General features: G+C 47.7%; 1 protein-coding gene across 3 annotated transcripts; it reads right to left on the minus strand.

Moving 5' to 3' along the window:
• Window positions 1-40: 40 nt before the first annotated feature.
• Window positions 41-7,916, minus strand: SLC35C1 (solute carrier family 35 member C1). 3 transcript variants are annotated; one of them, XM_090262250.1, is made up of 3 exons: window positions 7,870-7,916; window positions 5,690-6,216; window positions 41-1,968 (listed from the first exon to the last, which is right to left on the minus strand). In XM_090262250.1, the coding sequence occupies exons 1-3, from the start codon at window positions 7,899-7,901 to the stop codon at window positions 1,397-1,399; spliced, it is 1,131 nt and encodes a 376-aa protein (XP_090118376.1). In that variant the 5' UTR covers window positions 7,902-7,916; the 3' UTR covers window positions 41-1,396. The 3 variants fall into 3 exon arrangements, with proteins under 3 accessions (XP_090118376.1, XP_090118385.1, XP_090118393.1); XM_090262259.1 differs by lacking the exon at window positions 7,870-7,916 and adding an exon at window positions 7,550-7,608; XM_090262267.1 differs by lacking the exon at window positions 7,870-7,916 and adding an exon at window positions 7,458-7,516.
• Window positions 7,917-24,299: the final 16,383 nt, after the last annotated feature.

A 24,299-nucleotide genomic window follows, 5' to 3' on the forward strand; every position in this document is an offset into this window, starting at 1 on the left:
CCTTTCCTGCACTCACCCTCACCCCCCATGACACACAGGATGTCTTGCTCTGATTTTAATTAAGTCACACACAATTCAGGGTATCAGGCTCCACCAAGGCCATTAAAAAGCATCTGGGATTGTGGGGAAACTGGAAGAGAGGGTAGTGAGAGGATGCACTCTCCCCTGACTTTCCCTCTAGGGACCAACTCCATCAGGAATTACCCCAAGGAGATGGGTGGAGCACCCAAGAGAAGGGACCGGGTGAAAGCTGCCCAGAGGCCATGGGGTGTGGTGAGGGGAACAATCAGGCTCTTTCAGCCCCAACCTCAGGGAAAAGTGCAATTGTTCACTGATCAAGGGAAGAGGCTTCATCAGCGCCCCCCTGGGGAGACACTCTGGGGGAAGCGGAGTTGGGAGACGCTGAAGTGTCTCCTGGCTCCACTTTGTAACCTGAGCCAGGCAGCTGTGCCCGGTGCTGGGGCAGAGTGAGGCAGCTAAAACTGGTGGCAAGGATTGGGGAGGGTGTTGATAACCCTGCTTAACCTGTAACAGGTGTGTGGTTCCCATGTTCAAGAACTGGAAACATGGGGTGCAGACGGTGGGAAAGGGTGCTTTCCCATGATGTACCCTGTTCCCAGGCCACTTCCCAGTGGCCTAATGGGGGTGCCAGGGCCAGGCATGGGTACAATTGATCCTTTGCCCCCTTCCACAGGGCCTGGTGGTCTCTGCAAAGAGGGAACACTGCCCCCCCGCCCCCCAGCCCAGCCCCTGCTTCCCTTCCAAGGAAGCTGGGTTTATGGGGCCAAAGCTGCACTGCCTGCCCCGGAACCCAGATGCATGAGGGGTTTCCCAACCCCCTTTGGTTGACCTGTGGTGGGGTCACACCCTCATCTCCCTGAGTACTTCGCCACACTTCCCTAAAGGCTGTGACCTGGCCCTGGCTGGTGTGGCTCAGTGGATTGAGAGCCAGCCTGCAAACAAAAGGTCACCAGTTTGATTCCCAGTCAAGGCACATGCGTGGGTTGTGGGCCAGGTCCCAGGCTGGGGGCATGTGAGAGGCAACTGATCAATGTCACACATCGATGTTTATCCCTTCCTTCACTTCTCTCTAAAAATAAATAAAATCTTATAAAAAAGGGCTGTGGCCTGTCCTCAACCCCAAAGGTCATGTGGAGATAAAAGGCCTTGGGAGGGGGGCAGGAAGGGGAGCATCACTTTCCTGCTCCTCAAGGGCTAGAGTGCTATTTCCAGAGGGGTCCCTCCTCCCTAGGGGAGGGCAAAACCCCCCAAATGAAAAAGGGTATCGAGAGAGATGGGCAACTTTCTGACATCACTTGAAAACACGGGTTCCATTTTGACCACCAGATTCCCATCAGCCTGTAAACAATACCCATCCCAAGGTCCCTGCGAGGGCTCACACCCCCACGCTGCTCTTCTCGCCGCTCCTCTCGTCCTCCTTGCGGCTGGGCTCCTCCTGCATCTGCTTCATCTCCCAGCCCCTGACCCAGGTGTAGGCGGAGGAGCCGCCCAGCACCATCATGTTGCTCGTCCACCAGAGGAAGCTCTTGGTCTCCTCGTAGTAGAGAACGGCCAGCACCGTCTGGGCACAGGCCTTGGCCGTGCCTGACACGTTGTGGGTCAGGGGACTGGTGAACTTGATCTGCAGTCCTGTCACATAGCCAATGGCGAAGCCAAATAGTCCTCCCAGCGTCATCACGCTCCAGAAGTGGACGCTGTCCAGCAGGGCAAAGTGGCGGAGGGTCTGGAGCTCCCCCAGCAGCAGGAGCAGCGGCAGGAAGAGGACGCAGGCGTTCAAGTTGTTGTAGAAGGTCAGGCGCCAGATGCTGCCGTCCACCGCCGGGAGCACCTTCTTGGTGTAGATGGCATTGAGCGAGACGCAGAGACTGGCTAGCACGCCAAAGAGGGTGCCCGTCCAAGACAGGGTACCCTCTGCCCCCTCCTGGTCCACACCCAACCAGAAGCCACCTGCAGTGGGGAGAGGAGATGGGGAGGGAGATGAGGATGGGAGGAAGAAGGACAGAGAATTTTGCCCCCCAAATTCACAGACTGTAATGCTGCCCTTGCCATATCACCCCACCCTCCCTGCAATAAATATGTCCAAAGTCTACTGTATGCAAAGCACCATGCAAAGGCTGGGGACATGGCCCAGGACAAGAGCCCTGTTGCATGGAGCATGCATTCTAGCAAAGGACAAGGACATTAAAACAATTCATTGCCCAATTACTTCTTTAATTACAATTGTAATGAGGTCCACGAATCAGTACAGGGTGCTGTGAGAACCCATAACTGACTGGGTGACTGTGCTGGCCTGGGGCACCTGGAAAGTAACACTTGAATGGAGTTCTGGAGGAAGAGTACTTAGTGGTTACAGTGACCTTGGGCAAGTGACTTATGATCTCAGAGGCAGGGCTCCCGGTTTGTAAATGAACCTATAGTGAGTTAGAATCACTTGTGGCCTGAGGTCACTTGGGATAGTGATGCTTTCTTAGACTCTTATCCTGTGTCCCCTCCTGCTCACTGAGCCTCCATGGCTCCCCTTGACCCACCGCCCAGGCTGTACTCCTCAGCCTGGCACCTGGGCTTCCCATGCCTTTGCCAGCTGCCTCTGCCCTGTGGTCACCTCCAGCTGGCTCTGTGATCCCTGGGCTTCTCATGCTGGGGGCTCAGTGTCCTTGTTTGTCTCCTGCACTAGAAACACCCTCTTCCTTCTCAGAGTTTCAACTCATTCTTCAAGGTCAAAGTCAGCCTCTCCAGCGGGGAAGCCTTTCCTGATACCCTCCAGTTCCCTTGGCCTGACCCGGGCTGCTAGGCACCTGCCCACAGGGACAGTGAAGTTTCTTTAGCTGGACCCCACCTTCCCAGAGGCAGGGCTGAATCTTACACAGGTTGTATCTCCTGCTACAGCATCTACTTGGGGGAGGAGGAAAAGTGTTGGTGTCAGGGAGATTTGTGCTCTGCCGTGTAGAGGCTGGGTGGCCTGGGAAAGGTTCACTTAACTTCTCTGAGCTCCCATTTCCTTTAGCTGCAGAGAGCTGGGTCACTCTCTGGACCCGCCTCTCCAACCAATCTACTCTGTACCTAGCAACCCCAATGATGTTCCTGAAATCCAAGCTTGCTCCAGCCGCGTCCTGGCTTAAAGCTCTTCCGTGCCTCCTTCCCACTGCCCTCAGGGGATATTCCAGACTCACTGCACTGGGGCGCACCTCGTGAGCCTTGCTCGGGCCCAGCCGTGAAGAAGTGCACATGCTCTTTCCTCCCTCCTTCCTTACACCCATCTAGTACTTCCTCCAGAAGGGCTGCCTAGGGGACCCCCTCCCCAGCTACCTCTCCTTCCCTGCCCCACCGGGATTCCCACAGCACCTTCTATGGCTCCATCATAGCTCTCACTGCTCCATCTCAACTCACTGACTGCCATGTATCATGACCATGGCCTCCAGGGGCACAGAAGCAGAGTCTACCTTTTCCAAAGTTGTCTCCTCGAAGCCTGGCACACTCCCCGGCACGTGCCGGGTCTCAGTGAATATTTGTTGAATGAATGAGTGGAGGTTGTTCCGGAGGCAGTTGTGAGGACTGAAGGGGGCCACCGCGTTAGTGTAGGTATGCACCCCAGCATTTCTTCCCCGGCAGAGCCTTTGCAAACAAGTTACCCACGGACCTGCCCTGCGTGGGGGACGGGGCCTAGCCAGAGCACCCCCAGACCTCCTACTGGTTACCTTCTGAGTCCAGAAGGGACTGCCACCTTAAGGTTCCAGGCCTCAGAAGGACTGTCAGCTAGAAGGAGCTTTGAAAGGCACTGTGTGACCCGGGAGCAGGGAGGAGGAGCAGGCTGGAGCAGTGGCCTCTGACCTGTCCTCCCCAGCGTGGAGGAAGGAAGGGGAAACACTGCAGGGCGGAAACAGGTCCTGGCCTCCCCTGCCCCGGCCCCATCAGGCTGGCCACTGGATGAACCTCTCAGACGCAATCTCACCATCAGCTACTTTTATTACTTTTCGGATTCGGGCCCAGTTTCCCTAGTGACATCACCTTTCTGCATGCAAATTCTCCTACCAAGAGCACCCCAAACACACACACAAGTCTGCAGGACTGAAGTGGAGATCCCTGGGGCAGATGGGGAAATGTGGGAGAAAGTGAGCCTCCCACCCCCACCCCCCGCCCTGGGGCGGGGAAATGGGGCAGCTGAGAGAGATATACCAGGGGTCTGAGCAGCTTCTCCCACTCTAACCTCGGCTCTTCTCCCCTGCCGCTACCCCCCACCCCCAAATTGGGGCTAGACAGAGCAGTCCTGGATGCAGCAGTCGCTCAACAAGGGGAACATTTTCTAGGACAGGTGGCATGGGATGGGCCTCTGCCCTGCAACTAGCGGCCCTTGGCCTGAAACACCAGTGAAGAATATGTAGGTCAACCAAGATGAACTTTCCAGCACCAGGAAACACCTGAACAGGTTTAAAGAAGGATCACCTTCCTGGATGGCAGAGGCCCAGGAAGTGGGGGGGAATGCTGGGGGTGACGTTACCCAGTGTGCTGCAATGAAACAATAAATGTTGTATTCTCTCAGTTGTCCAAAACAGTCACCACTGGCCACATGTGGCTACTGAGCACTTGAAAAGTGGCTACAGAATCAGGTTATATACCTGTAACTGAGAAACTAAATTTTCAAAACTTCATTTAATTTGAATTACAGTTAAGTCTTCACTTAATGTCATCCATAGATTCTGCCACTAAAACGACATATAACTAAATCAATTTTACCATAGGCTAATTGATAAAACAAGAGTTAAGTTCTTATACATCTCATCATTGTTATAACAAAATGATGCTGAGGACCTGCTGTAATTTAAATTGAAATAGATAGGTGGCCAGTGATTACTGTTGGGATAGCGCAGCTTTAACTTCTAGGGGACAAGAACAGAGCAGAGTGGTTAGAAGCACAGGCCTGACAGTCTGGCCAATCTGTGTTTGCATCACAGCCTGGCTACTTCCTAGTTGCGTGGCCCTGGGCAAGTAACTTGACCTCTCCCCGGCTTCAGTTTCCTTGTTTGGATGGAGGTGATTACCATGATGCTACCACCCAGGGACTTCTGGGGAACAAAAGAGATGCTATATGTGAAATGATTAGCAGGGTCCCCATCAATAAAGGTGATTTTTTTTGAGGGTGAGATCTGGGGAGACAGCTAACGTGTCAAAGCATATCTCTTGCCACTGTCTCAGGTGTTATTATGAGACTGCAAGGTCAGGGTGACAGTATATTTATTGGAAGATGCATTGTCTTCTAGAAAGAACACTGGCTGGGGAGTCAGAACGCTTGAGCTCTTGACTAGCAATAAAGCATAGTGAGCACAGTGGTCAAGTGTATGGAGCCTGATTCCTTGAGATCAGATCCCAGTTCTGCCACTTATTAGCTATGTGATCTTGGACAAGTTACTTAACCTCTCTGTGCCTTGGTTTTCCCTCAGTGAAATACAGATTATAATTTCACCTTGTATGAGGGGCCCTGCCTGTGCCCTTATCTTACTGGGTGACCTCAAACAGGCTATTTGCTCTCTCTGGATGCCAGGTTCTTCCTCATCTTACTGTGGCATCGTGGGAGCTAGGACAGATAAAGTCCAAAGATGCTTGGCAGAGTTATTCCTTAGGATTTGGGGCCGCCATGCCTCCCCTATTTCCCATAGCCCAGCTGGCCACTCACCAATGATGATGCTGCAGGTAAGCAAGGCATAGAAGGAGGTGGTTTGCTTGAGCAGCAGGTAGGAGAGCAGCACATTGAAGACGGTGGTGAGGGAGCGGCCCACGTTGTAGAAGGCCACACCTACGTACTTCAGGCAGAGGTTATTGAAGGTGATCATGCAGATAAAGACCATCGACAGGGGCAGGACACTACGGGCCACCCTGAGATCCAGGCGAAGAGCAGGGAAGTCCACCGCTCCAGGGCAGCAGGCGGCCAGTGCGCTGAGACCCTTGCACAGCAGTGTGGTCACCAGGCACTGGTAGAAAGTGACGAAGATGGGGGTGTCCAGCTGCAGGGACGGGCTGTCCAGCAGGTACTTGTTGAGAAACACCATGGAGATGGAGGTGACCCAGTAGAGAGAGACCACCAGGGCGATCTGCAGTGCCCGAAGCAGAAAGGGCTTCTCCTGGCTGCCCTCTGCCTCGCCGTAGGGGTCGGGAGCCCCCATCAGCGCCATGTGCAGGATCCTGGAGCGCTTCAGAGGGGCCCTGTTCATGGTAGCAGAGGAGATGGTCACCGCACAGCCAGACTGATTTCCTGGAGTACAGGGCAGTAGAGCTCAAATCTGCCTTCTGCGGGCCACAGCCCTCGACTGTCACACGGGGGGCGGTCTAGAGGCCTCCCCACCGTCCTCTTGGATGGGGAGGTTCCGCTCTAGGGTGAGCCTCACAGCCTGCTCCCACCCCAGCGGCCTCATGAGACAAGACACAGGGACGGGCTGGTGAACGGGCAGGCGACCTGTCAGTGAGAAGGGGCTGGGGCCTAGGGGAGACAAATGGAAGAAGTGGGAGGAGGAGGAATGCAGAGCCAACGTGCTAGAAAATCTCGGAGGACAGGGTGGGGAAGAGGTGCAGAGAGAGGGAGGCATGGGCTGCTATGGAAGAGAGGGGTTTGTAGGGACACGGAAGGAGGCCTGTAGGGAGCTGAATGGAGGAAGGGCATGTGGGGGGGGGTTCTGGAAAGAGGGGTGCGGGGGAGATCAGCGGGGCTCAGGGAGGGAGGTCCTAAGGCCGCGGGAGAAGGCCGGCCGGCTGGCCCACAGCGTGCCGTTTCCCCGGGCGCCGGCTCCAGCTCTGCCCGGAGCCTCCGGACGCCCGCGGCCCTCCCGGCGAGGCGGGCCCAAGACTCACTTCCTGACACACCCCCGACCTCTTCCTTAAAGAGCCCGCACACCCAGCGCCCTCTTAAAGCCATAGCCCCAGAGAGACTGACTGCAGAGTCAGCATGTGTCCGTGCCCCGCCCGCTCATGGTGGCGGATCTCGGCAGCCACGGAAGGTTCCTCTGGGTGTTTGAGCCTCGGTCCCCTTCCTAAAAGCCCCTCCAGCTCCGTCTCTTCTAAAGGCTAACTCCCTCCACTCGGCTTATCTGAAAGTGCATCCGCCCCCGACCCCGCGGTGGGACTGCGCTCCCCGTGTTCTCCAATCTTGGCACCGCCCCGCGTCCCTCCGCGTCCAGAGACACCCTCACCCTCACCCTCACCAGTCCCCGCGTCCCTCTACCTAGTCCCAGCTCACTCTTCCCAAAGCCCTTTACAGTTCCCTCCTCCCGCCCCCCTTTCACCGCCCCAGCCTTTTCCCAAACCCAGATTCCTAGCAGCGTTCCCAGACGCCGGAGGTCATACCGCCCTTGCAGAAGAACCTCAGTCTGTTAGCCCGATTCCCCCCAATTCTAGACACCCGGCGCTCGGATCCGAGCCTCAACGCATCACCCTCTCCCCGGTCTCTCCACCTTGTAAAATCTTCCTCTTCACGCGGGGCCCTGCTGCAAGCTCCGGCCCCATGGCTGGCATTCCCAGAAAGCGAAAGCGACCCCGCTCTCACCCTGCTCTGCACTGACAGTCGGTCTGCACCCCGCGGCGCGGCACCTGCAGCACCTCACATGCAAGTGTGGCACCCAGTGCCGCGCCTGCGGGAGACGACTTCCTGTTCCCAGCCCCGGGCACGGGCACCGTGCCAGCCTCACCGCGGGCTCCCCACTTGGGGCCCGGGGGTGACGGCGGGACCACCCAGGCCCCAGCCTACCCTCCTGGCCCCAGGTTATCCCGCTACTCGCGGAAGCAGGTTCCCTCCTCTTTCCAAGGCTACCGCAGCTCCGGGTACCCCTCCCCAGTCAGCCGCTCAGAATCCCCCGCTCCAGTTACCGCGGCTTGCAAGTCCCAGGATCCCGCTGCATCCCTGGTCCGTCGCGCACCAGGCCTGCGCTTCCAGAAGTGCTTGCGGGTAACGGCTCGGATTCTCTCTGCCCGCAGGGAGTGGAGGGTCCTCCCCACCCTTTCCCGCGCCCCACTCCCAGGGTCCGGGCCTGGGAAGTCGGTCACCAGCCCGGGACCGTCGCTTACCATGTAGGCGCGAGGGCTGACTTCTCTCCCTGGTTCCCGCTCAAGCACCAACGTTGGGCGGCTGAGTTCTCATTATTGTAAAGCTAGAGGGCTGGACTATGCCAGTTGGTCTCAAACTCCTTATTCAGAGTTCTAGCTAGTATGGTTCAAAGTAGGGAGTACCATCTGTTTGTTACATTTCAAACACCATTTAATTAGTGCCACTTAATTTACTGGTGAGATAGCTGAGATTTGCTTTAAAATACTCAGAATATTCACCAAAAAGAAAAGAAAAAAGGTTGATGAAACAAGATAGGCAAAAGGTTGCTAACTGTTGAAGCTGGGCTTAGGTACCTGGGGGTTTATTGGCGGAGTCTTCTTACTTTTGCATAAGGAGGTTTTACTCCATAAGTAAAAGTTCCTTAATAAAAAGTAAAACCTATGGAGTGCATTTAAAATTTCACCTGCTGACTGTGTAACCTCTCGCCATAGGAGACTGGAAAGGGTTATGGGAAACAAGCACTGTCCAGCAGCCCCAGTGCAGGCGCCAACTCCTTGGTGTGAGCTCTGCCCTGGGCCTTGTCCTCTTCCATCAGCCCTCTGGTCCTCACTGTGATACCCACACCCTCCCTTCCTCTAGGGACTGGACTTCCTGCTTTCCAGTTATGGGTGGGTAGGTAGAGGATGCCTTCTGACGACCTCGTCACCTTTGGGATCAAATTATTCCTTTGGGGTAGGAGAGACTGAAACAAACTGAGCTGGTCATCTGAACCTTACCTGGATAGATAGTCTTGTTCCACGGCCAGACTCTGAAGATTGTGGGTTTCATTAAGAGCAGTGCTTGCTCTCTTAGGCCTGGTATTTCACCATGACAAATAATTTAATGAGAAACAGGGAAACTTGTCTCTGAGAGGTCCTGGCTTCATGGAAGGGCCCCTTTCCCTGTCATATTAACAGGAACTAATGTGATTGATGAATGTGCTGCCACTGTGAGCCCCCAGGGAAGAGATAGATACCATATATAGGCCAGAAGCACTTCACTGAGAGACCAGGGGCAGTCCACGCTGGGTGTACGGGCACAGTGTGGGCTCTCTGCCGGGCAGGAGACCAAAGTGTATGCTTGTCTCTAATCTCTCCCCTTACACTGTACCTGAAATTTCACCATTAGCTGAATTCACTCCTTTGCATTAAGGCTGCAATAGGCCAATATAGTAAGTTTCAGATTCTAATCTTTTTTGTTCCTTTTGAAGGAAAGGGGAGGTGGGGATGTTTCTTAGGGGTCTAAGGCCTAAAGGAGTTGTGCACTACAGACCTACTGTTTGCTTTCGAATTTTCCTTAAGGAGTGTTAATTGTTCAAATCACCCATAAAAGGTGTAGTTTTAGGTTTCTCTAGAGTAATTACTCAGTGCGTATACTAGGTGTGAGGCAGAACAGGAGTCCCTGTGGCAGGTGGAAGGTTATAATAAGCCAGGAAACAGGGTATACCCATAAAACTTATGAGTATAGTCCCATTGCCTTGCTTTGGCAGGGAACCACTAATGATGGCAGAAGAAGAAGATTTCTACCAGACAGAACTAATCTCCCAGGTGCAGGGTACAATGATCCATATTACTAGGGCCTAAGAGTTTCTGGAAACACACAAATGTTGACTATCTCACCCCTGAGTTCAACAAGGACTCAGAAACTTACTCTATGTGGTAGACACTACTAGTTATCTAACAAAATTCATTGTCCTATTAGCCCCAAATAATTGAAAGGCAGTCACATGGTTGCCCAGCCAGAGACTCTATTTTCCAGCCTCCCTTGTGGGTAGGTAAAACATGTGACTTAGTAGATGGTGAAGGGAGGTGATGTGTGTGCTACTTTCTAAGTCTGGGCCTTAAAACTTCAGGTATGTGCTCCTCCATGCTCTCTCTTTCTCTTCCCATAAGCCAGCTGTGACCTTGCAGACGAGGTCAACGTCTTAGGGCCATGGGAACAATATGATGGAAAGAGTCTCGGTCCCTGATTGTGTGGCACAGAGTCACCTGCCAATGTGGCCTGCCCACCTTGAGACTGTTATGTGAGAGAGAAGTCAACTTATATTATGTATGTCCCTGTGTAGTTATAAAGGGACTTCTTTGTTATAGCAGCTAGGCCTTTACCCATTTTGTTGTTTCTTTTTGTTATATGTTTGTCTTTAATGCAGGCCTGAGGTCTGGAAGAATAGGAGCCATTTTGTAACTATGGGGCAGAACACAGGAGGAGGAAAGCTGAAGGTGACAGAGCAGAAGCATGAAGAGAGCCTGAGTCCCTTAAAGCTTGGATGATCTGCCCTTGGCTGGCTCACGGTCTGAGGCAGCCATGTAGGAAATATAATTATTGGGGAAGGAACCACAGCTGCAGAGCTAGAGGTAGGGTGGAGAGTTTCAAAGGCAGGGTCTATTTTTCAGACAAGGATTAGGAGTGGGAGAACCAACAATAGGACTGGCAGATCAAAGATCTGTTAATAAAAAAGTAAGTCTCAGTGTGGGGGAGGGAGTTCTGCAGGCAAAAGAGGGAAAGCTGTAGAGGATTAGAAAGGCCTGGCTCCTCTTGAAAAATAAGATTTACCAGAGATGTCACTTTTATGACCTGGTCTGGCTTCTGTTAAGCACCTGGTTTGGGTGGTGCAGGCTTTTTTTTTTTTTTTTTTTTTTTTTTTTTTTTTTAAGATCTAGAATAGCAAAAAGTGTCACGCTCCCAAGTTCCTGTAACAGGCGTCTGAGTAATCACCAAGCAGGATTGGTGTGTCTCCAGATTAGTTGCTAATCTGTGGCGACTGAGTAACAGCGTTAGTCCTTCTAGCATGTAGCATGATGCTTGGTATAAAACAGGTGTATTGGGTTGAGTAGTGTTACCCCAAATTCATCATGTGGCCTTATTTGGAAATAAGGCTTTTGCAGATGTAATTAATTAAGTTAAAAAATTTCACACTGGGTTAAGGTGGGCCCTAAATCCTATGACTGACGTTCTTATAAGGCACAAAGATTTTCTCATAACCCCTCTGCCCCCACACATGCATAACGTCCGCCATTATCAGCACCCCCCACCAGAGAGGTAATTTGTTAGACTTGATGAGCCTATACTGACACAGCGTTATGATTCAGAGTCCATAGATTATATTAGGGGTCTCTCTTAGTGTTCTATGGGCTTGGACAAATGTATAATGACACCATTATAGTATCATACAAAGTATTTTCACTGCTGTAAAACATCATTCAAGTTTAAGTCTGGTGGGGGAAAAAAATCACTCTTTCTCAGAAATCTCAAGTTTACTGTGATTGGGCTGGCTCGGGTCATGTGACCACTCTTGACCAATCACTATGGCCAGGCAGATAAACTAGCCTCTGGCTTAAGTCCTGCATGGCTAGCTTCCCCCCTGCACCAAAGTGGTCTGAGAGTCGGGGTGGGTAGCCCTGGATATGAAATTGAGGCGGTGTTGCCAGAAGAGGGGGGAGAGATGCTGAACTGGTAAACTGCCCGTGTCCACAGTGAGGGATAAGGCATCTGGAAGTTGGCACGGAGCTCCTCCCTCCTCCTTTGCTCGCGTGGTCCCACTTGGTTCAGTGCTTTCCCACATTCACCCCAAAGCCTGGCTAATTTCTTGTCCTTCAGAACTCAGTGTAGACATCGCTCCTGTAGGGATACCCTCCAATTGGCTTCGGTCTCCCTGATGCGGTGTTCCTGCTGTTTCCCTTTGGTGATGAGCTGTGAAGAGTGTGCCCAGGAGGCCTCTGGGCCCTCTTTGGATAAGAATGTCCCCACCTCCTTTTGGGAGTGCCCCCTCCTGGCTGTTGTAGACTTTATGCTTGTTTTCCTTTGGCCGGTGGGGTGAGCCCGGCCAACGAGCCCATTGCTTACTTTTTCTGAAGTGGAATTTGGAGCAGAAACAAGAACAACAACGGCAACAGCAAGAACACCCAAATCGGTTACAGCTGATTCATGGTGGTCACAATGCCCAGAAAGCCCCGTCATCATTTCCTGCCTCTGTGGCGACCTCCCAGAGCTGCCCTGCTCGCTATTCCTTCCCAGCCTTGTTCGTCAGCGTTTCCCCCAGTTCTCTAAGCAACCTAAGAGTTTTCCAATGACTTTTTTTTTTTTTTTTTTTTTTTTTTGCATAAGTTGCCTGGAGTCTGTATTTTTCGCTTGCAATTAGAGAACCCTAGATGCTACTGTGGGTGTTCCCCTCTGCCCAGGAAGAGGGGTCAGGGCAGTAACCGGCCAATTCCAGAGAATGAGTCCAGCTACTACAAATGCACTCCTTCCCAGGGCTCCAAAGATCAGGGTGGAAGAAATGGAAAGGACAGGGTAGCAGGAAGTGTAGACCAGGATGTGTAAATACTACTATGTTTGCAGAAGGGCTGCCAGTTGGCAGATGTGGGTCAAGGTTGGCTTCTTTCTTTGAGTTTTTGCTGAGGGAACATGGCAGTGATGAGGTGGGCTGGTGTGGATACCTGGGAATTTGAAATTGGTTTAATTTAACAAACATCTTCTGAATGCTCTTTATGCTTGATTCCCCCTCCCTCTCCCCTCTACTGGGTTCACTGTTCAGTTCAGATGATTTATAGGTCGCCTTACACTGGCATATTGAGGGCCTTTTTGCCATTAGTGGGTTTTGAATGGTCTGAAATAAACATAAGGAACTTGAGTTTAACATATAGATTATCTAAATGAATGACTGAATACAGAAATGAACTGAGTTAATTCCAATTCTGGAGCCATAGAATGCATAAGGATCCTCTTGCTACCTTTTTCCTTTTTTGTCCCTTGTGGTACAGCATAGCAATTAAAATCATTATGCTGTAGAGACGTCCTCATCCACCGCTTTTAAATTCTGTGGCTATGGCAAATCACTTAACCTCTGGGGCATAAAAGAGAATGGTGATAATATATTAGTTGGTGTAGTGTCTGTCCCATAGTTACCTATTATTAGTATTCCTTGCGTTTTTTTCCCTGCTCTGCTCTTTCAACCGTTCCTACATATCCTCTTGGCATTGGGTACATTCTTCATCACTGTGCTAATTGCATCAGTTAGCTATTGCTGCGTAACAAACTCTTCGAAATTTAGTTCACAAGCCTGTGGCTCATTTGGGCTGCTCAGCTGATCTTGGCTGGGCTTTCTCACATGTTTGGTGTCTCACATGGAGGTTAGTTTAGAATGGTTTCAGCTGGGATAACTGTGCCCTCCGCTATCAGGTCTTTTATCCTTCAACAGTCCTGCCTGGGCTTGTTCTTGTGCTGGGTACAAGTCTGAAAGAGCAAAAGTAACAAGGCCTCTGGAGACCTAAGCTCAGAATTGGTGCATGACTTCTGCCTTATTTATTCTATTGGCCAAAGCAAGTCCCTAGATTAGTCCAGAGTCAGGGTGGGAGGAGACTACAAAGTTATAGGGCAAAGGGTGTGGATGCAGGTGGGGTCCATAATGAAGGGTAATACAATCAAATCTATGCTGCACTCTACAGTATAACTGGTTACTTCTCTCTCTTTCTCTCTCTCTCTTTCCAACCAGATTCTCATTCACCACTGTGTCCAGGTGCTTAGGCATAGAGCTGGGCACATAGTAGGTGTTCAATAAAACTTTGTTGACTGAGTGAAGAGCTGGGTTGTAGGCTATGGCAAGCTGGGGAGCTAGCTGTCCTGCTGACTTCCTGTAAGAGACATCCCAGTCTAGATGAGAACCACCATAGGCCATCATTCCCTGAAGTTTGGTTTCAGCCTTCAGCTCAGCCTAACTCTCCTACTTAACCTATACTTCAGCCTTTGGGGGGCCAGATAGCTGAATGCCTATTTTGGTGTCATTTCTGACATCTCTGAAATTGTGCAAGATCCTGCAATCAGGAGAGAGAAAGACATCGTGTGTAACCAATGTCATTACATCAGGACAACAAACAAAGCAGGTCATTGAATTTATCATTACTATCTTATTTTTTGAACATTTTAAAACATAGGTAAGCACTTTAGAAGTAACTCAACCCAAGCATGTGCCCTGACTGGGAACCAAACTTGTGACATTTCTCTTTGCAGGTCAATACCAACCCACTGAGCCACACCAGCTAGGGCTAGACCATTAATCTTCCACGAAAATGTCTATTTGGGAATTATTTCTATCTGGTGGGACCAAAGAAAAGCAAAACATCTGTTTTGTCACCTCATAATTTTACCAGGAAGAAAAATCCTGATATCAAGCATAACAAAACCCTTGATAAAGAATATAAAAAGCATGAAGGAAAAAAAAAGGGGGTTAAAAATAAAGAGATATCCCTCTCTTTTACAGATGCCTTGCTCTTGCACTAAGCTCTGTTGAAAATGAGAGATGACTAATGTGGCAAATATGCAGCCCATAACGGAGCGAGCATGTAACTGCCATTGGTACAGGGAAGGTAGAATTTCTGCACATAATGTAAAGTTTCTTTAAAGTTAGACTTATGAAGGTGTACATTACATACAGGAAAACCTGTTATTTGGAGGTATCTTATTCTGTGGATTTTGACAGCTGCATACCCTTGAGTAACCCGCTATAATCAAGAGAGAGGACAGTCCTATCACGCATCAAATTCTCTCTGATCAACAATGAACTGATTTCAGTCCCTATAGTTTTGGCTTTTCCTGAATGCCATAGAAATGGAACCACACAGTATATAGCATTTGTGTCTGACGTCTTTCATCTAGCATAATGCTTTGTAGATTCCTCCGTGATGTGTGTGTCAGTCAGCTTGACCCTTTTATTGTACATCATCATCTGTTTATCCCGTCACCAGGTGGAGGACTTCTGGGTTGTGTCCAGTTTGCAGGGACTATGAATAAAGCTGCTATAAACATTTATGTATAAGTCTGTGTTGAACGTTTTATTCCTTTGAGTAAACGCTTAGGAGTGGGATTGTTAGGTCTTATGGCAAGTGTGTATGTTTAACTTTTTTATTTAAAGATTTTATTTATTTACTTTTAGAGAGAGGGGAAGAGAGGGAGAGAGGGAGAGAAACATCCATGTGAGAGAGAAACATTGATTGGTCACCTGACGGGACTGAACCTGTAACCCAGGCATGTGCCCTGTCCAGGAACTGAACCCAGTGACCTTTTGCTTTGTGGGACAATGCTCAGCCAACTGAGCCACACCCATCAGGGCTGTGTGTTTAACTTTTTAAGGGACTGACAATTTGCTTTGGTACAACATGGTTGTACCTACCAGAGATGTCTGAGAGTTCCCGCTGTTCTATGTCCTTACCAGTACTTGGGACTCTCAGTTTAAAATTTTCATTCACTCTAATAACTGTGTAGTGATCTGTTAGTGTGGTTGCTTTGCATTCCTCTAATGACTAATGATGTCATCTTTAATGATGTGCACCAAAGTGCCACTCAGTTCTCCTTTGGTGAAGTGTCTGCTCTCACGTTTGCTTTTTATTAATGAGTTGTGAGAGTTCTTTATATATTTAGATAAAAATCCTTTATGAGAAATATGCATAACAAGTGTTTTCTCCCTGTCTTTGGCTTGTGTTACATTCTCTTAACAGCATCTGTGGAAGTGCAGATGTTTTAAATTTTGATAGTTCAATTTATGATTTATGCTTTTGGATGATATTTTTTAAATCTTTGCCTAACCCAAATCACATGTTTTCTCCTATGTTTTCATCTAGAAGTTTTAGGGTTTACAGTTTTCCATTTAGATCTATGATCCACTTTGCATGAATTCTGTATGGTAACAGGTATAAGTCAAGGTGTTTTTGTTTTTTTTTTAAACATAGTTAATGTTGAAAAGTTCCAGCACCATTTGTTGAAAATGATATTTTTTCTCCTTCGAATTATCTTGACACCTTTTTTGAAAACTGACTGACTACATATTTCTGAACTCTATTCTTTTCCATTGATCTTATATCTATTCTTTCACCAATACTATACCCTTTTTATTCCTGTATCTTCTATAAAGTCTTAAAATCAGATACTGTGAGTCCTCCAACTTTGTCTTCTTTTTAAATAATGTTTTGGTTAGCCTATGTCCTTTTATTTTCCATATAAATCTTAGAATCAGCTTGCCAGTTTGTATAAAACACCTTGCCAGGGTTTTACTGAAATTGTATTCAATATATAGATGAATTTGGGGACAACTGACATCTTAACAATTTTAAGTCTTTTTTTCTTTTCTTTTATTAAAGTATATTTTATTAATTATGTTGTTACAGTAGTTTCAATTTTTTCCCCCTTTGCTCCTCTCTGCCCCATACCCCTCTTCCCATCAGCATTCCCACTCCCCTTAGTTCATGTCCATGCATCATGCATATACGTTCTTTGGCTTCACCCTTTCTTATATTATTCTTAACTTCTCCCTGTCTATTTAGTATTTACCAATTATACTTCTTAGTCCCTGCACCATTTCCCCATTTCTCCCCCTTCCCCCTCCCAGCTGATAACCCTCCAGATGATCCCTATACCTATGATTCTTTTCCTATTCTGGTTTGCTTAGTTGCATTTTGTTCTTATTTTTTAGATTTAGTTGTTGATAGTTGTGAGTTTGTTGCCATTTTAATGTTCATAATTTTGATCTTCTTTTTCTTAAGTAAGTCCCTTTGACATTTCATATAATAATAGCTTGGTGATGATGAGCTCCTTTAGCTTTACCTTGTCTGGGAAGCACTTTATCTGCCCTTCCATTCTAAATGATAGCTTTGCTGGAAAGAGTAATCTTGGTTGTAAGTCCTTGCTTTTCATCACATTGAATACTCCTTGCCAGTCCCTTCTTGCCTGCAAAGTTTCTTTTGAGAAATCAGCTGATAGCCTTATAGGCACCCCTTTGTAGGTAACTCTCTGCTTTTCTCTTGCTACTTTTAAGATTCTCTCTTTATCTTTAACCTTTGGCATTTTAATTATGATGTGTCTTGGTGTGGTCCTCTTTGGGTCTAGCTTATTTGCAACTCTCTGTACTTCCTGGACTTGTATATCTATTTCCTTTGCCAAATTTGGGGAGCTTTCCCTCCTTATTTTCTCACATAAGCTTTCAATTTTTTGCTCTTCCTCTTCTCCTGACACCCCTATGGTTTGGATGTTGGTACATTTAAAGTTGTCTCAGAGGTTCTGAAGCCTCTCCTCATTTTTTTCAATTCTTGTTTCCTTATTCTGTATGGATTGACTGTATTTTTCTTCCTTATGTTCCAAATCATTGATTTGAACCCTGGTTTCCTTTTCTTCACCATTGATTTTGTGTAGATTTTCCTTTGTTTCATTTAGCATAGCCTTCACTTCTTCCCTTATGTGTTTGCCATACTTAAGCATCTCTGTCAAGACTCTGAGCATCTTTATCACCAGTGTTTTGAATTCTGCATCTGTTAGATTGGCTATCCCCTTGTTTGTTAGGTTGGCTATTTCCTCATCATTTAGTTCTCCCACTGGAACGTCGATCCGTTCCCTCCTTTGGGCCATACTTCTCTGTCTCCTCATCTTGACAGGCTCCTGTGTCTGTTTGCCTCTGTGTCTTAGGTAGAGCTGTCATTCCTGTTACATTGTAAGGGACGGAGCCTTAGGTTTCCTCGTCAGTAGAGGGCAACCTGTTTCACCATGTTGTGGCACTGTATGTGGGGAAGGGGTCTGAGAGGGAGCAATGTTGCTTGCACAGCACTCACTCCTTTTCCAGGCAGTTCTCCCACTTCGTATGGGACTGACGCCTCTCTAGTTGTTGCCCTGGCTGTCGTTCCCCAAGTGGGTGGGTCTGCAGATGTTCTAGGACCATGGTGGTCCTTTAAACAAGCAGACTCTGCTGAGAGACCAGCAGGTCTTCCTCTGCCACAACCCCCACTGGTTTGCACAGTCAGAACCAATGAGGCTTTATTTTCCCTGGCACTGAAACTGTGAGCTGTGTGTTCTGTTCTGGTGCTGGGAGTGCTCCCCAGGTGTCTTTCCTGACTTTTAAAAATGTGAAACTGTGCTTTCAACTGGCCTGCTGCTGCCACCACAGCTGCCACCACCACACTACTTATTCTCCATCCTGGCTTCACCCCTCCTACCTGTCTGGATAAGTATTTCTTCTTTATATCTTTGTTGGACTTCCATGCAGCTCGATCTTCTGGAACTTCTGGTTGTCTCTAGTTTTGAGATAGTTGTATTCCTTCTTAGTTGTGGAGACAGATGCAGTGTGTCTATCTAGGCCTCCATCTTGGCCAGAAGTCCAACAATTTTAAGTCTTTTGATCCATGAATATCACCTATCTCTCCATTTATTTAGGTCTTTGTCTCATCAATGTTTTGTAGTTTTTAGCATACAAACCTTGCATATATTTTGTTAAGTTTATCCCTGATTTTTTCAGGTTGTCTGTTGCTATTGTAAATGGCACTTAAAAATTTTAATATCCATTTGTTTTTTCTATATATAAAATACTATTGATTTTTGTATATTGATCTAATATTGTGCAACCTTGCTTAACTCACTTATAAACTCCAATAGCTATTTAAAATAGCTTTATTGAGATATAAATCACATGCCATATCATTTACCCACTTAAAGTATACAATTTAATGGTTTTTAATGTATTCAGAATTGTGCAACCATTACCACAATCATTCTAGAACATTTTCGTCGCCTCAGCAATAACCCCTCATATCTCTTAACATTCACTTCCCATTTTCCCCATCCCCCTCAGTCCAAGGCAAACAATAGTCTACCTTCTGCCTGTATATATTTGCCTATTATGAACATTTCATGTAACATGTGGATTTTGTGATTGGTTTTTTAAATGGAACATGTTTTAAAATGTCACTCATTTTGTAGCATGTATCAGTATTTAGTTTCTTTTAAATGGCTGTGTATTAGCGTTATCCAGAAAAACAGAAACCATGGGAGATATCTATATATCTTTATCTGTCTATACTCATATATCTATATGAAGGGAGACTTATCATGATAAGTTGGCTCATGTGATTATGGAGGCTGAGAAGTCCAATGACCTTCCATCTACAAGCTGGAAACAAAAGAAAGCTGCTGGTGTGATTTAGTTCGAGTCTGAAGTCCTGAGAATCAGAGGAGCTGATGGTGTAAGTCCCAGGCTGTGGGCAGGAGATGAGATGTCTCAGCTCAAACAGTGAGGCTTAAAAAAAGGGAGTCCGGTGGGGGAATTCTTCCTTCCTCCACCTGTTGTTCTATTCAACCCTTCAATGGATTGAATGAGTCCCGGGAACCTCGGGGAGGATAATTCACATTACTGAGTCCACTCATTCAAATGCTAATCTCATCTGGAAATATCCTCACAGACATGTCCAGAAATAATGTTTAACTTGGGTAACTGTTGCTAGTCAGCTTCACATAAAATTAACCATCACAGGCTAAATAATATTCCAGTGTTTAGACATACTGTTTCATTTATCCATTCATCAGTCAGTGGACAATGTGTTGTTTCTACTTTAAAAAATAATGCTCTATGAATGTTCAAATGTTAGTATGAACATGTTTTAATTTCTGCAGTCTGTGGGATGGAGTTATATATGTAGTTGGCATATGTAGTGTTAACTCCTCTATTTCCTTACCAACCTTCTGTCTAGTTGCTCTCTCTCTTATTGATAGTGGTATAGTGAAGTCTTCTCTCTAACTACTATTGTAGAATTGATGTTGAGAAGCAACTCAATTGTTGGACAAAAAAAAAAAAAAAAAAATTGTTCGAACAGCTGATACTATAAAATGTTTTCCAGAATGGGGAGCAACTGGAATCCTCATACATTTTTGGGGGAGAGTAAAATGGCGGAGTCACTTTGGAAAATAGTTTGACAGTTTCTTATACAGTTAAACATACATTTCCCACATGACCTAGCAGTCTCATTGTTAGGCATTCACCCAAGAGAAATGGAAAATGATATTCAAACTAAAACCTAGGCAAAAATATTCACAGAAACCTATTCATAGTAGTAAAACTGGAGACAATCCAAATGTCTATCAAGAGATGAGTGAATAAACAGTATGGTATTTTCATGCAGTGGAATACGACTCAATAAAAATGAAAGAACTACTTTGTTCAAATAATAAAATGGAAGACTCTCAAAAACATCTTAATGAATGAAAGAAGGCAGACACAAAAGAACACAGACTGCATGATTCCATTTATGTGAAATTCTGGAACATATTCTGCTTATAGAGGGCAGGTCATTGGTTGACCAGGGGGTGGGCAGATTGATTACAAAAAGGTTCAAAGGGAATTTTGGGGTGATGGAAATGTTTGGTCTCTTATCAATGTCAATATTAATCAATATTTTGATTGTATAGTTGTCATACGGGTATATATATATGTCAGAACTAAAAAATCTGTGCATTTTATTGTATTCAATGATATGTCAATAAGGCTGACACCAACAAAAGTTGTTTGAAACAGTCATTTTGGCCCCTGTTTATTCAAATATTATTTTTATGTACCATGGGGTGGCTCTGAAACTTTTACAATTTTAGCTTTTATTAGCGTCTCTTTACTCTCCACGTCCACCTCCAGGTTGCTGGGCTTTTACTTTCTAAATAGTCTTCCAGCAACTACGGTGCTTGTCTGACAAAGTTGTAACAAATTTTAAAGCTTTTTTTCTAGCTTTCAAGTGAGTCTGCTGAAAGGAATTTGGTTGGAAATGAGTGTTTACAGCCATTAGCTCATGTCTTGAGAAGATTCTTGCACCCTGGGGAGATTTTGCAATTTTCATATGCATTTTGAAAGCCATTTTTTCTGCTTCCTAGGTTGTTTCATTTTAAGAATTCATTTTCAGTCATCCATGTCCACTCTCCCCAGTTAGCTACGTTTTAACGAATCCCACAGAATATTTCTACCGTCTTAGAGAGGAAGACAAGACACAGTGACAAACAAACAAAGCGTAACACCCTGCCAATAGATTAGGACATTAAATTAAAAAACAAAAATACAAAGTCTGAAAGAGGACTGCAAGAAGGCAAAAATATTGCAACACAAATTCATAACAAATTCCATCACTAGTTTGCAGTGTGACCTTGGGCAAATTTAACCTCCTTCTGCCTCATTTCCTGGCCCGAAAAGTAGGAGCTAATAATGGAATCTACCTCATGGATTAGCACCAGGATTAAATAAGATAATTCATGTAAAAACCTAGCGCCCAGTGCCTGGCATATAAAAGGCATTCAACAAATATTTAACGTTATTATTATTACCTCTGCGGTACATAATTACATTGGGCAAGAAAAAAAAACAAAACAATGAGTGAACATATTGTCAACATTTTTGATCATTTCACCCAGGGTCATGCTGAGGGTGTGTCTGGCTGGCAGGCTGGTGGCTCAGAAGATGAATTTGTCACTGGGCTGGAGAAAGGAAGAGGAAGGACAGTTGCAGGGCTGAGGACGCGCAGAGGCTTACTTCTGACAGAGCTTTAGTGTCCCCAGTTCTGAATTCATTCACTTAGTTCCTCAGCAAACATACGGACTCCTCAGTGCCCCATGAGCAGGTCAGGGATCTTGCTCACAGGCTGGTGGGGGGATGCCAGCCAGGGTGGATGGGCTTGTGCTCACACCCACCCCTCAGGTGGAAGAGGAGGCCCAGAGGCTGACAGTGACTTGAAAGACACCTAGGCAAAGCCAGGCTGGGACTAGCTATGCTCCAACCCCTTCCCTGATGAGCAATTCCTCCTGGCACCTGCGATTGCAGCAGCCCAGGGGACAAAGTTCTAATTGGTGAACAGTCACTTTCCCTAGGAATTAGTGACCCTTAATCCTGGCACTGCTGGGGTGGGGGGAACATTTGGCCGTGTGTGGAGGAAGGGTTCTCCAGGCTTCAAGGTGCAGAGGCAGGAGAACCAGAGACCTATGTGGCAAACATTAAAAAAAAAATCCTCACCTAAGGATGTTTATTGATTTAGAGAGAGGAAGGGAGAGAGAAAGAGAAAGAGAGACAGAGAGAGACATTGATATGAGAGGAAAACAATTGTTTGCCTCCCTGTATATGCCCTGACTGGGGATTGAACCCACAACCTAGGTATGTGCCCTGACTGGGAATTGAACCTGCAATCTTTTGGTGATGGGACGCTGCTCCAACCAACTGAGCCACCCAGCCAGGACTATGGCAAACATTTAATACTGTTTTTGTGTGTCATGGACTTTCCCTTGCAGCGCACGCCGCTTTCCTGGCGGAGGAGGAATTTCAAGGCTGACACCAGCATCTGGGTTCAAAGAAATGGCGCTTACAGATTCTTCCCTGTTACTGGGGTGGCATGTGTCTCTCCGACCCTGCTGCATCACCTCACCCCACACACACTTATTGGAACCTGGTGCTTTCCTGACTCAAGTAAAAAAGAGTCTTTAGAAATGTAAGTCAGGGTGGAAGGACACAGACGCTGCTGTAGCAGCACAATTGCATCTGGAAATTATGCAGGTAGGTGAATTTCCCCAGGAGAAACTCTGAGTGATTTTTAGGCGCTTTGCCCTGAAGCTAGAACAGTGTGAGCCAGACTGATGTCCTACTTCTTTCCTCTCCCCTCAGGATCCAAAGCCTCTGCTCCCCATCCCTTCCCCAGTCCGAAGCAAGTCCGGGAGAGCTGGAAGTGACAGGCTTTCCAGGAGAGAGGCCAGGCAGTGGGGACAGGAGGGAGTGGGAGGAGGGGGCAGTTAAGAGGTTAAAAGGCCCTGGGAGCCAAGAAGGGAGGGAAGAGGGACCTGAGGGTGGGTCTGGGGCAGTTCCTTTTTGGCTGCGTGGTTTGGTCCTGCGTGGTCACTTGGAACACGCCAAACAGGCCACAGGCTGGGAACACATTACCATCCTGGTCCCTGCCCAGGGGAAACCCATCCTTTCTCTCTGCAGTCAGGAAATAGGGCCTAGCACCAGGTGCTGGGGAGACAGAGAGGACAGATTGGTATCTGCCAGCCTTCAGGAGCCTCCTTCTCTTCTGGGAGATAAGAATGTGAAGGAAGCAGAGATACCAATGGCAGGAGGGGGACAAGAACAGCCTGGAAGTGGCCCCGACCTTTTAAGGCTAGACATCCCATTCTCTCCTTCAGAAGGCCCCCGCCCCCTCCTCTTACTCTTCTGTGGGGTTCCCTTTTTGGTACTTGGGAGCCCAGCAAATAGTAGCCTCAGTGCTCCCCCACCCCATGGAAGTGGTACCCAGGGCAGCAGAGGAGAGAGGAGGGATCAAGAGGGCGGGGCAAGGCCAGCAGGTAGGGAGTGGCAGGTGGAGGCCAGATTCCTACATTCTGAGAACCCTTAGCTGAAGCAGCTAAAGAATTCCAGGCTGCCCATTCTTCAGAGGGAAAGGTCGAGGCCCAGAGAGAGCAAGGAGTATAAAATGGGTGCCAAAGAGGTACGTGAAGCTTGGTGGGGATGGGCAGGGTCCAGAAGATTCAGTCCAGGCCGTGGCCATGGCCTTTGGGGCGATTCCACCATCTTCCAACAGGGAGGAGGAGTGTGGCTTTGGGTCCACCTGACCTATTCACCAGGCAAATGTGCAGATTCTCTGGCTGTGCGGGGAGCGGCAGCTTTGTGGGAGGGGCTGGCCTGAATCCAGGGTCACCGGGGTGGCAAAGAGACTCTCTGGCTCCTGTCCATGCCCTTGAAATTTTAAAAGTAGGTGATTTAATAGACAGTTGGGCAAAACCAGAGCAGGGACCCTCTGCCCTCCTCAGCTAGCAATTCCCCATGAATCCTACCTGGTGAATTTGTTAATTAGCGGGCAGGGTCTTCCTGGCTGGGTCACTCTCTAACATGGCACCATAAATTCTCTGAGAGGTGGCATTTCCCAGATTCTGACATTGGCTCTCACACATCCAGGCTCTCAGTAAATATTTGTCCCATTCCACATTTGGTGCTATGTGTTGTCACGGGGGGTGGGGGTGGGTGGGGGTGGGGGGGCATTCGTAACCACGCAGAAACTTCATTTCTTTAATATGGCATTTTCTCCTTTCTTTCCTTTTTATTCAAACTGGCCCCATCCAGCACCCTGGCTCACTTGCCTCCTTCTCCCTTGCAGGTCCGCTCCCTTCATCATTAAGCCCCCAGGACCATGAAGCTCTGGTGGCATCAAATAATCTTAGGAATAAAGCCTTGGGTCTGTTGGTCAAAGAACCAGTTTCTGTCAAATTAGAGATAATATCTAGGCTTCAGTTGTGTTTCAGCCTCGGGACAACCCCACTGACCACGTTCTTGCAAAACCAGACTAAACGGTGCTACGGCTGACGTCAGGACCAGACGCACTGATGAACTACCGCTACCCAGGCTCCAACCGATCAGTGGAGACCATGGCCTGACCCACGACCCTAACACCCT

Source organism: Furipterus horrens, unplaced genomic scaffold (assembly GCF_987537825.1).
Source record: "Furipterus horrens unplaced genomic scaffold, mFurHor1.1.pri manual_scaffold_2, whole genome shotgun sequence".
Classification (NCBI taxonomy): domain Eukaryota; kingdom Metazoa; phylum Chordata; class Mammalia; order Chiroptera; family Furipteridae; genus Furipterus; species Furipterus horrens.

What these genes read in the sequence shown, in the direction of transcription:
- SLC35C1 (XM_090262250.1), bottom strand. Translation starts at nt 7,901, where the DNA reads ATGCAGCGGGATCCTGGGACTTGCAAGCCGCG. An exon ending in CCTGGGACTTGCAAGCCGCG is followed by an intron (nt 6,217 to 7,869) that starts GTAACTGGAGCG and finishes TACCATGAACAG; the next exon opens with GGCCCCTCTGAAGCGCTCCA. An exon ending in TACCTGCAGCATCATCATTG is followed by an intron (nt 1,969 to 5,689) that starts GTGAGTGGCCAG and finishes TCCCCACTGCAG; the next exon opens with GTGGCTTCTGGTTGGGTGTG.